This window comes from Xenopus laevis, chromosome 5S (assembly GCF_017654675.1).
Source record: "Xenopus laevis strain J_2021 chromosome 5S, Xenopus_laevis_v10.1, whole genome shotgun sequence".
Taxonomy (NCBI): domain Eukaryota; kingdom Metazoa; phylum Chordata; class Amphibia; order Anura; family Pipidae; genus Xenopus; species Xenopus laevis.
This window is the reverse complement of record NC_054380.1, coordinates 27,098,571-27,111,216: the sequence shown is the minus strand read 5'-3', so window position 1 is coordinate 27,111,216 and position 12,646 is coordinate 27,098,571. Positions and strand designations below refer to the sequence as shown.

At 40.7% G+C, this 12,646-nt stretch overlaps 1 protein-coding gene across 1 annotated transcript; it reads right to left on the bottom strand.

Annotated features, from left to right (window-relative positions):
• Positions 1 to 828: 828 nt before the first annotated feature.
• Positions 829 to 11,170, bottom strand: lamp5.S (lysosomal associated membrane protein family member 5 S homeolog). The gene is made up of 6 exons (XM_018265091.2): positions 10,255 to 11,170; positions 9,466 to 9,638; positions 8,905 to 9,036; positions 8,420 to 8,519; positions 5,549 to 5,737; positions 829 to 1,987 (listed from the first exon to the last, which is right to left on the bottom strand). Exons 1-6 carry the CDS (start codon positions 10,310 to 10,312, stop codon positions 1,809 to 1,811), a joined length of 831 nt encoding a protein of 276 aa, XP_018120580.1. The 5' UTR covers positions 10,313 to 11,170; the 3' UTR covers positions 829 to 1,808.
• Positions 11,171 to 12,646: the final 1,476 nt, after the last annotated feature.

The window sequence follows — 12,646 nt, the reverse complement described above, 5'->3', positions numbered from 1 at the left end:
GAAAAATTCGCCAGCATTCGGTGCCCAGGGCGAAACTCTGCATGTTAGTGAATTGGCTTTGTCTGAGCGAATTTTTGTCTGGCGAAGTGTTGCGCTGGGTGCGAAGTTTACGCTGGAGACTTTTCACCGGTTAATAAATCTGCCCGGTTGAGTCTATGCTCACATAGAGAACTGCTGGCTCCCTCTCTCACTCTGCATAAAGAACATTGCTTTACGGGTGCGTTTATTAACAACGGACAATGAGCAAAGTGCAAATTCAGTGCAATGTTCCATGTACTTTTCTCCCCACCACAGAACAGCAGCATCACTGATGCAAAATCTTGACGGACTCACTTATAATACATGTGCAATACTTAAAGCTGTTTGTTATTCAAACTATCCCAGAGCTAATTCTATGTATAAATACGGTACCAATTTAATATACCTCCAAAAATATCTCCAACACATGCTAGTGTAAATACAGTCGCAGCTTTTTGCAGCCCCAGGTAACCTGTAGAGAGCTCCCCTGGCTCTGCAGTTTGGTATTTCAGCAGCAATCTGGTTGCTATACTCCAATTTACCCTAGCAACCAGGAAGTGGAATGAACAAGAAACTGAAAGATGATTGGAGAAGACCTGAATGAAAAGATAAATAATAAAAACAATAAAAGGGTAGCCTCGTTTTTTTTTCTGCCGGAGTCATTTACCCCTATTTGAAAGCTGTACAGAGACAGGAGAAATCCTTCAAAATCTATACAAGATAAATAATAATATATATTAATAATTTACATATATATATATATATTGGTGCAGACCGCTTTAAATCTAAATAAATACAGACATTCAAATGTTATAATGAAAGGTCTTTAATAATTTTTTTGCCAAACAGTCTTTTCAAATGGACACTTTATAAAGCAAAGGAATGTGCATAGTCATCATCTCTGTCACTGGCCAAGGGAATTCTTATTCTGATTATAGTGGGGAGCATTGCACAAAAGCAAACATGCATCATGCCTACAGTATTCAAGCGTTCGTGGATTCTGGCACAAAATGACTTGTGTAGCATCTGAGGACTGATTCATTCTCTCCCACTCCTTGTGTCCCTAGTGGATACATTACAGCAGCAGCCTATGGAGAATTGTCTTGTAACAATAAGGCTAACGTAGAAAAAGCTCTTTGTGGCAATTCTGATGTTCTGAATTGCCCTTATAAAATAGTAGGTAAAGACTAGAATTCTTTTATTACATCGTTAAAGTTCCTCTTGTTATATATCTATATTATAATATAAATGTGAACATGCATAGAATCTATAGCAATGAATATAAATGCAATGGGTGATAATAATATAATTATTATTATATATATATACAGATATTACTAGCCGCCGAATGCCAGTGCAAACATTAGGGATCATGGCTTAAAGGAGGGAGATCAAACCCATAGCTTACAGCAGCTTTGGCCAGTAAAGGGCAGGCCTTATACCCAAGAGCTGACTATCTACAGTGAATGCTCTGGCTTAAGGTAAGAACTATAGAAAAGGCTGTGATATAAAGGGACACTCATATACACACTGATGGGAAGAGACTATGTCATACTGCTGCCTTCCTGTTGTTTGGGAAGTGCAACCCAGAGAATATTACCAGCCGTGGGTTAATCGAAGGGCCACACACACTGGATCTACAGGGCCACACTAACTGCAGACAGATGCTAAATGGGACACTAACCACTGGAATATCAGAGCATATGGAATGTAGGCAGAAATGGAAGGAGCCATTAGAAAAGTGCATTGCTTTCTACCTGATGAGTTATGTGCCCTGAATTGAGTGAGTTTTATCCCATGTGCTTGTACAGAGATCTGTCCCGAGGGATTTGAACTTGATTGGCTGTCATCTTGTGGTGAATATGATACACAGCGACGATGATGAGTATGGCAACTCCCAGTGTCAGGCCTAAAATGAGGGGCAGTGTTTCCTCCAGCTGTTTCCGTTGATCCGTTGGACACTTGTATTCTGCAATTAACAGGAGATGCACAATTACAATCAATACCTTACGGAGCTATGTTTACCTTTGCATCTATAAGTGAAAGTATTTGGGGTTCCATAGAGACTTTTTGGGATTAGAATTGATTTTTTCCAAGTGATCCCTGGTTAACAACATACAACTCTATTCATCTTGGTTACCGTTGACTTATTAGCTCATTCGTTGTTTCCTAACTCAGATACATTGTGCGAATCAGGTTTGGGATCCAAACACAGGCCATTTGTTATATTTTTCTATTGTACAGAAAGATTTCACTCTGTTAATGGGCATCATGAAGACCCTCCATGACAACCATTGTTGGTAGTGACCATGGGGTTTATTTATCAAAGAGTGAAGTTAGAGATCGCCACAGTCCCCTAGCGTGAAATTCCACCACTCCATTCATTTTTATAGGAAAGAGTATTTGTCAATGGGTGAAAGTGAAAGTTCATCCTTTGATAAAAACGCCAAAAAATCAAAATCCCATAGAAATTAATGGAGCGTGTTGTAATTTCACTCTAGAGGACTGTGGCAATCTTTAACTTGACTCTTTGATAAATATACTCCCATGTACTATGAATCACTGAGCCAATTTATAGAAAACACTGGGGCAGATTCACTAAAGGGCGAATTGTCGCCAGCGAATGATTCGCCACACTTCGCGCCACTTCGACAGGGCGAAAACTCATTGCCACCATGCTAATTCACTAAAATGTGAAGCTGCGTCCTGGGTGCCGAACACTGGCAACTTTTCGCTGGCGCTACTTCGGCAGTGTGAGCGTTTCAAACTATTAGCTAGCGAACGCTTCTGCCTAGCGAAACTTCGTTAGTACTCTTACGCTTAGGTCAATTTGAATTGGGTGGGTACTTTAAACATCTTTATCACAGATGTTGGTGCAAATGCTTAAAGTGGCCACTTATCTTTACAAATGTCCAAGGAACCTGAATAAAGACAAAAGAGATCCTCTAATGCAGTGGTCCCCAACCAGTAGCTCGTGAGCAACATGTTGCTCTTCAACCCCTTGGATGTTGCTCCCAGTGGCCTCAAAGCAGGAGCTTATTTTTGAATTCCTGGCTTGGAGGCAGTTTTGGTTGTATAAAACCCAGGTGTACTGCCAAATAGAACCTCAATGTAGGTTCACAATCCACATAGGGGCTACCAAATGGCCAATAACAGCCCTTATTTGGCACCCCAAGAACATTTTTCATGCATGTGTTGCTCCCCAACTCCTTTTACTTCTGAATTTTGCTCACGGGTTAAAAAGGTTGGGGATCCCTGCTCTAATGAATGTTCCATGCCCCTCAAATGTCTGGGGAAAAATGTTAACCCAAAAAAGTTTAATATTTAGGACTTTTGCAGGCAATCTCGCTTTCAAGAAAGGAACAAGTCGCCAGTGTTTTTGCAACTTTAATGTATTTCCGGCAGACAGGATATGATGTAACGGACATAAGATCTAGCTTCATTTTAGCAGTTCACCTCGTCTAAGGTGGTAAAGTCAAGTGAAGGTAATGTTCAGTAAAATTCGCACTTCACTGAATTTACTGAATAATGACAGTTTGCCAGCGTGAAAAGTCGCTTGGCGATAGAGTGTGAACAAACACTAACAACGATCCCATTCGCTAGCGAATTGTCGCCTACACCTTTTAGTAAATTGGCGATGTCCCTGCGGATGGGATTTATAGCAAAATATCACTAGCACTAAAGCCACATTCCTTTAGTGAATCTGCCCCACTGTCGGGGTCATTCACAATTGCAAGTGCAGCTCTCTAATCCAACAATGCTGGAATTATTGGAGGAAATGCTGCAATGTGGGTAAAAACATGCCAATTATGTCGGAAATTGAAGCTGGCACGCTATCCTTGTTGTAAATGACCCCTAGCAGAGGCGGACCAAGCAGGCCGGACACCCTAGGCAGCTAAGCCAGCCTGCTCGCCCCCTCCTTTCCCCCATCACATGCGCAGTAAAGACGTTCCCAACGAGCATGCGCAGTAAAGACGTTCCCGGCGCGCATGCACAGTAACTCCCATCCCGTGCACCAAAACACCACTCGAGCGTGCGACGCATATCGCAAGCAGAGTTCCAGGTGGGTTCGGTCTAGGGGTAGGCAAAAGAGGTAGCTGCCCAGCGCCCCCCAATTGTTGTGCCCTAGGCAGCTGCCTCTTTTGCCTACCCCTAGTTCCGGCCCTGACCCCTAGCATCTATTAAAGATGTACTAACATCTACAGTATCATAACATTGTCTTTTCATTCTATTTATAATTTTGCCATAAAAGTTTTCACCCAATGCTTTTACATTGCTTTCTGATCTCCTGTGTTCCCGTTTGAGGGGGCTGCCATATTTGTGCAGAAGTAGGACCTTTAGCATTAGAAACTTTAACTGACAGGTTGAGAAGGGACAGTCACATTGGCAGTGGTTTCATTGCAAATACACAAATAGGTGGATGAAAAAAGGGAGTTTAGCAAAGTCTACTGCAGTTTTTATGGTTTACGCCCCTGTGCAAAGGCCCCTATTTGTTCAGGGTCCCTATTGCTTCCTAACAAACAGATACAGGTATGGGACCCGTTATCCGGAAACCCGTTATCCAGAAAGCTCAGAATTACGGAAAGGTTGTCTCCCATCTACTCAATTTTATTCAAATAATCCAAACATCTAAAAATGATTTCCTTTTTCTCTGTAATAATAAAACAGTAGCTTGTACTTGATCCCAAGTAAGATATAATTAATCCTTATTGGAAGAAAAATTGGCCATTGGGTGTATTTAAGTTTTCAATGATTTTCTAGTAGACTTAAGGTATGAAGATCCAAATTACATAAAGATCCGTCATCTGGAAAACCCCATGTCCTGAGCATTCTGGATAACAGGTCCCATACTTGTGCCTGAAAATCGTACTATCATTTCATTATAACTCTTTGAATGTCCTGCACAACAAGCAATGGCCCTCAGAAAAGTCTTCCAGGAATATTTAGATGAAGTAGTGGCCATAAATTTCAATATAATATATATATTGCAGGCAGCTCACAAAGAACATATCTTGTATTATTTACAGAAGGTCAGTAGGGACCATATATTGTGTAGACAATGGGAAGAGCAATAAGACAGGTCAATCATATATTATATACAGAATTATATCTATTTGAGATGATTTTTAAGGAAGTGGGGTACATTGGGGATGCACCGAATCCACTATTTTCGATTCGGCCTAACCCCCGAATCCTTCACAAAAGACTTGGCCAAATACTGAACCAAATCTAATTTGCATATGCAAATTAGGATTCAGTTCAGCCGGGCAGAAGGATTCGGCCCAATCCAAATCCTGCTGGAAAAGGCCAAATCCTGGCCAAATCCCGAATCGAATCCTGAATTCAGTGCATCCCTACTTATAACATAGATGTCTGACAGACGTCACATCACTAAGAACTGATTGTAACTGCTGATGTTTCTAAAATATTGTTTAGAAAGATATATCATTTACATATTCCTTTTTACCTTTGTATAAGATCATAAAGGTTAAACTTTTTTAGGCCAATAAAGAATGACAAGGAAAGTTACCTTCACTGTAGACAAAATCACTCTTCATATCAAATGGCTGTATGTGAACTTCTGAAAGGAACAGGACGACGGTCTTCTGGTGGTCAGTAGATGTCAGACTGATTCTCTGGGTGGCCTCACATTCATAAGACATCCCGGCCGGTGTGACCATGAGAGACAGGTGGTGGCTATTGGCCGTGTGTCTCCCAGCTAACAACATGAGGAAATAGTTACTTTATAATGTTTGTTATTCTCGCTCATTTATATTCAGTATATATATACTGATGGGCGAATTTGTCCCGTTTTGCTTCCCTAAAAACAAGTCAATGGGCGTCAAAATAATTTTGCCCCACGTCAATTTTGATGCCCATGACAATTTTTATACACACGCCTATTTTGCCGAAATGCATTAAAGTCAATGGGCATCTGAATAATTTTGACACGCGACAATGTTAATGCGCTCCACTACTTTGACGCGCTCCCAATTTTTTTTTGATGCGGCGCATTTTTCGCCAGTGAATTTTTTTTTAGCAAATTTATTTGAAACTCAGAAATATATTCGAAACGCAGAAATTCACCAATAATTTACGCCCATCAGTATAAATCAGTTGTTATACACCATGGTCCTCAGCACTGGTATCATGCCGTTGCTAATCAATATAATTCTTAATACGCACTCTGGACACCAGTTATATGTTACTAATCATGATAAAACTAACATTTTATTCATCACTCAGACTATTCTGCCATAAACAATAAGCACACAAGTCTATCCAGCCCCATATATCCTGTAACCTCCTTATCCCATGTTAGTTGACAGATATACCTCACTCACTGCAGGTGGCATTGCTATCTGAGCCCTGTACAGTTCTTTGTCATAAAATCACAGTTGCCCCGAATCCAAGATTCAGTTTCGGATTCGGCCAGGATTTTGCCTTTTTCAGCAGGATTTGGATTTGGTCGAATTGAATCCGAATCCTAATTTGCATATGTAAATAAGGGACAAAAAGGAAATTACGTGACTTTTCGTCACAAAATAAGGAAGTTAAAAATGTTTTTACACTTTTCCCTTTCCTGGCCCTAATTTGCATATGCAAATTAGGATTTTGTTCGGTATTTGCCGAATCTTTCATGAAGGATTCAGGGATTCGGGCGAATCCCAAATAGTGCATTCGGTGCATCCCTATATAAAATGCACTTCTGTGAGCTCATGGAGGTCTCACGACTTGGAGTAGTCGCACCCATACTTATATATATCTTAATATAATAAGGACATATGTTGGAAACAGTGAGGCCTTTTGTCATAAGCATTTGGCTACCTTGGACTGGTACCTGTATTTCTCTAGTCCAAATAGACTATTTTGTATTAACAAAATCTAAAATCTACTCTTTCTACAACACCAATATTTCAGTGCAAATCAATGTTTAATTATGTGATAGTATTTCAAATAAAAGAAAACAATCTCCTTGTCGTCCCTCTGTCTGTTTAAAGTTACAGTTTCACAGTTTATAAAAGACCAAATTCTATCAACTTCACCTCCTCCAAATCAGCCCCAGTGCATGCGCATATATATATATATATATATATATATATATATATATATATATATATATATATATATATATATATATATATATAAATATACAGTATATAGTTATATAGACCCATCTATTCAGTTGCCAACTTAAATAACTGGTGCCAGTTTTGGGTTTAGGAAACATTAATGTGAAACTGTGCAGGGGTTTGACCTTTTGTTTTGCTTCCTCTAGATCGGTGATCCCCAACCAGTAGCTCATGAGTAACATGTTGCTCTCCAACCCCTTGGATGTTGCTCCCAGTGGCCTCAAAGCAGGAGCTTATTTTTGAATTCCAGGCTTGGAGACAAGTTCATAAAAACCAGGTGCACTGCCAAGCAGAGCCTTAATGTAGGTTGGACCCACATAGGGGATACCAAATCGCCAATCACAGCCCTTATTTGACACCCTAAGAACATTTTTCATGCTAGTGTTGCTCCCCAACTCCTTTTACTTCTGAATGTTGCTCATGGGCAGGTCCGGACTGAGAATTAAAATAGGCCCTGGCATTTCAGCTACACACTGGCCCAACAGGCCCACACAGAGGCCCAAACAGCCCCCACCAGCCCACTAAATACTGACTTTCTATGGGACCTTATAACAGCCCCTCTGGTATTTGCCAGAAACTTGGAAAGTTTTGAATTAACTCAATGTGGTGTTTTATTAACCTTCAGAAGCAAATGTTCTGCTGTATGTTGTCTCCCTCATGCAATTGAAAAAACATCCTACAGTAAACATATAATTACTGTACATAATGTTCCCTTTCATTTGGTGGTTGAACTCCTTCAAATCCCAGATCTTCTGCTCACTGAGATATACTCCCACTTCTCTATCAATAGTTCAGGTACAAAAAGGGGAAAAAGCACCTTTAGAAGTGACTACACCCTGTGAATCAATGGTGAGAGCACAAAAGAGCAGTGAGCTACAAACACACACAGAGTGAGTTGTTGGGAGCAGGAGAAAGAGCTGCATTGGATTTAGCAGGAGAAGAACATCTGGTAGGAAACACGTCAGCTCTCACAACTGCAAAAATGACTCAGCGACTGCAGTGAGAATCCTACTGGCTCATACGCCTTCCATTTTCTCCACGGCTCTAATTGTGGGATTCCACAAATTAAACCTTTTTTCCCCTCCTCTTCTATTGCAGTTTTATTCATGTAAAGCTAATAGCAGCTACAGTATATCCCTTTTATTCTCAAGTACACAGTGCCCAATATTCTAATGCCCTGGTGAATGCTGGTGTGCATGACCATGTGTACAACAACAGTCCCCGGCACATAATGAAAACTAAATCCACACCGAGTTTCCAATACTTACGCCTTGCTCCGCTCTTAAAATGTGTGCGCTCCGAAGGGTCATACAAAAACTGGATTTTACTCATTTTCCAACCACGGGATTTGCTCGCTTCTGGTCCCTCCTATTTAAAAAACATTGTGCAAAGTGGGATATAGAAGCATCAAACACAAGCCTACAGAATTAGCAAACGGCATCCTGTACTATTGATAAATCTTTAGATATAATGTCAGGATTTGGGCACTCTCAGAATGGGTATGGCAGTACGCCTGAGTGACCTGTTCTAAAAATCTTAAATAATGATGATTCCATGGAAAACCTGGGAGAAACTGTATGTAGTTCATTGTGAGGTCAAATGAGCTGGGAATTAAGTGTAAAACAGCAAATGAGTCTTATATAATGTGACTTGTTTTGTCAGCCCTAAATATTGATTCCTTCTGTTCATTGTATAAATCTAAACACACATCATGGTCTCTGCTGCACTATATACCGTGATTTCCCTTCAATACCTTGGAGAAGAAGAGCTTGAGAGTATAGGCTTTGTCCAGCCAAGACAAATGAAGCTCAGATTCATTATTCCAACATTTGCCTCTTATTTCTGTATCTCTGGGTAACAGGATAGAGGCTTCTTGTAGATCCCACTGAAACAAACAGAAATACTCATAAAGTCCTGCGTATCAGCTGGAAAGACATAAAAACGCAACATCATTTACTGGTGATCACTGGGTGGTGGAGATAAGAGGGCGCATTGCAGAGGCACAATTCTTGCTGGACAATTCAACATAAATGTGTTCAGATTTGAATACCAGGAATCGGGGCACATTCTGGTTTCAGCGGCCAATAAAATGTATTTAATTTCAATTACCTGAATTTTAAATGAAAACTGGAAACTTTCAGTATTTTTATCTAAATCTTTATCTCTCTCTATATATATATATTTATTATTATTATTATTATTTCTTTGTTCAGGTTAATTATAATGTAATGTGAAAGCAGCTTTAGAGACGAATAGACACAAACATTTTGTTACAGACTAGAAAACTGAAAATTCCTTTGTGGAGATTCCTTACATCCACTTCGTTGCTGGAAGGTACTTCATAGGGGACGAGGATTTTAGCAGAGAATTCAGCCATAAGGCAAGTCGTCCCATTGTCTCGGATGGCAAAAATATTTTTGTCGGGGTTACTGGAGAGACCCGAAAGGTTTTCCACTTCTTGCTCCGCAACGTTACGGCCCAAAGTGCCTGTCAAAGCAACACACAGAAACCACTTACAGCATTTGTGTAAATGACTTTAACTCATATATCTATATATATAGCTATATATATATATATATATATATATATAGATATCTGTATATATCTATATATATATCCACATATAGCTGTAAAAATAAAAAATAAAAATATATATATATATATATATATATATATATATATATATATATATATATATATATATATATATATACAGGTATGGGATCTGTTATCTGGAAACCCATTATTCAGAAAACTCCAAATTACTGAATGACATCTCCCATAGACTCCATTTTATCCAAATAATCAACATTTTTAAAAATGATTTCCTCTTTCTGTGTAATAATAAAACAGTACCTTGTACTTGATCCCAACTAAGATACAATTAATCCTTATTGGAGGCAAAACCAGCCTATTGGGTTTAATTAATGTTTACATGATTTTTTAGTAGACTTAAGGTAGGGAAGATCCATTATCCGGAAAACCCCAGGTCCCGAGCATTCTGGATAAAAGGTCCCATACCTGTGTGTGTGTGTATATATATATATATATATTGAAGGGCCAGGAGGAGTAAAGGTGCCAGAGGCTTAGAAGAGACACTTACAGAGAAGGAGCAGTAACACTGGCATTGCCAAGGCTGAAGTGCAAGCTCTGTAATCCATCCTCTGAGGGACTTTTGCGCCCCGCAATGATCCAAAAGGTGTTCCCCGGCGATCAGACGCTAATAATTCTGCAGCAAAACCAGCGCAAAGTCCTCCGGGTGTCACGAATCCGCATTAGAGGAGAAGTGCTGAGAAGGATTCGCTTTCCTCAGTGCAGAGATAAATGAATCGGGCGCAATCCGACCTAGAGTTTGCACAGTTGGAGCGATCTTGGTGCAGCAAAGCCGAGCACATTAGCATTTGCGGAGCTGCTCTTCTGAAAGGCTTCCAGTTCTCGTTGGCGCTGTCCGAGGTGCTGAAGTCCCAAAGGGAAGCGGCCAGTGCTCACAAGTCGCAGCCGAACTGTACAGTAGAACAACGTGCAAATGACTTTGGTGCGACTCGACTTCACATACTATCGCTACTACTATATAAATCGTTCCATGCAATAGTGCGCAGCGCAGATAAGGACACAGAGAATAACTCCCAGCAGGTACAAATTGCTGTAATAGTCAAAGCCCCATGAACAACTGCTGAACCACAACCAGCGACTCCCCGTTGTAGTTGAAGAACAGCCGCAAATGTCAGAAGCAGCGTCTGAAACGGAGCAAATTCTTCTCAATCCTACATCTCATGTTCCAGACTGAGCGACTGTTCGAGGGCAAATGAGCCAAAACCTACCTGACTGGGCGTAAATCCGCACTGAGTCTCTGCAGGAGAGAACGCCCCCATATAAAAAGTGGCAGCCGTGTCAAGCTCCGCGCACAGTGCGCGATTACACATCGAGGGGCGCAACTTTCCCTGCTGCAACTACAGCCGCCTCCAGCTGTCACCGACATCGCTCCCGACCTCCGCATCATCCGGGGACTGAAAGGAACTTGTTTTCTATTGCTCATCTGCTTTCCCAGACTCATTCACTTTTACCTGCACTTTACAAACATTTGTGTGTAGGGGGGGGGGGGGTTCTCCCAGGATTGTGCTTTGTAACAGCCAAGGAAGGAAGGTGCGACTTTACCCATGGGTGTGTATATTTCTATCATCTTTGCTTGAGTTGTGTGTGTGCGCCAGGGTCATAATACCTGAAACATGCACAGTTTCTCACTTAAAGGAAAAGGAAAGCTACCAGCCACAATAGTACAGCTAGAACACTATATTTATCCTGTAGAATGCTTTACTATGCCTGAGTAAATAGATCTAGAATCTCTCTGTTTGTTTAGGATAGCAGCTGCCATATTAGCTTGGTATGACATCACTTCCTGCCTGAGTCTCTCCCTGCTCACTTTTAGCTCTGGGCTGAGATTACAGCAGGGAGGGGAGGGGGAGAGGTAGAGAGAAGCAAACTGAGCATGCTCAAGCCCTAGCCCTGCAGGTTTATGCTGAAAACAGAAAGTCTGATACAGAAGCCCATGTGTACACAATAAAAGGAAAGAAATGTAGTGTTTCTTTTGACAGAGGACTCAGAGCAGCATTACTTTGAGGGTTTACTGGTGTATTTATATAGACCTTTCTGCTAAAGCTTACTTAATTTTAGCCTTTCCTTCTCCTTTAAAACATTTGTGCATTTCATCCGCAGTAAAAATTCATATTAATAAATCCAAACAAAGCTTTTAGCAAAACACACCACGTCTGCCTACCTCATGTCAGCCACTTCCTCCTGACACGTTTCGCGCTATTGGGCGCTTCATCAGAGAAGGTCATAATACCCTCTGAGGTGTACCCTGTTATTTATTGTACCCCGTTATTTTTAAAGTCTTATCTCCAGCTGATTCTGAACTACAACCCTCAGCATATGTCTGCAGATACAGCTTTCTGCTTTCACTGTAGCTAAAGGTTGTAGGTTCAGAAACTAGAAAGTTTAACTTCACTCATTATCCAACAGGGGCAGCCTCTTCTCAGAAAGCAGTTACACCTGCGATTTCAATACAGCTGCTTTACTTGGGAATAAGATGTGTCACTTAGTGATGGGAGAATGAATTCGCCAGGCACAAATTTGCGGTGAATTTCCGCGTTTTGCTGCCAATGAATACATTTGCTGAAAGTGTTGTGAAAATGCACCTGCGAAAAATCCACTGCGTCCACAAAATGTTGGCGCGCGCCAGAATAATCACGAGCATAAAAATTGGCGCACACCAAAATTATGACTTTAATGCATTCGGCCAAAATAGGCGTGCTTATAGAAAATTGTCGTGGTCGATAAAATCGACGCATTTCAAAATTATTTTTCGTGGAATCAAAATGGGACAATTGCGACCATCACTAGTGTCACTAGATTATTTAAATAAAAGATTGGAGACACTGCTAATAAATGCAACTTGCTGGGCTGCACTGGCTTTAAACGGATTTCATTTATATTCA

Bases quoted from the DNA above. Each gene is read 5' to 3' on its own strand.
- lamp5.S (XM_018265091.2), bottom strand. From the start codon at position 10,312: ATGGATTACAGAGCTTGCACTTCAGCCTTGGCAATGCCAGTGTTACTG. The intron at 9,639-10,254 runs GTAAGTGTCTCT...TTGCTTTGACAG, and splicing joins AGTGTTACTGCTCCTTCTCT to GCACTTTGGGCCGTAACGTT. The intron at 9,037-9,465 runs GTAAGGAATCTC...TGTTTGTTTCAG, and splicing joins CTTCCAGCAACGAAGTGGAT to TGGGATCTACAAGAAGCCTC.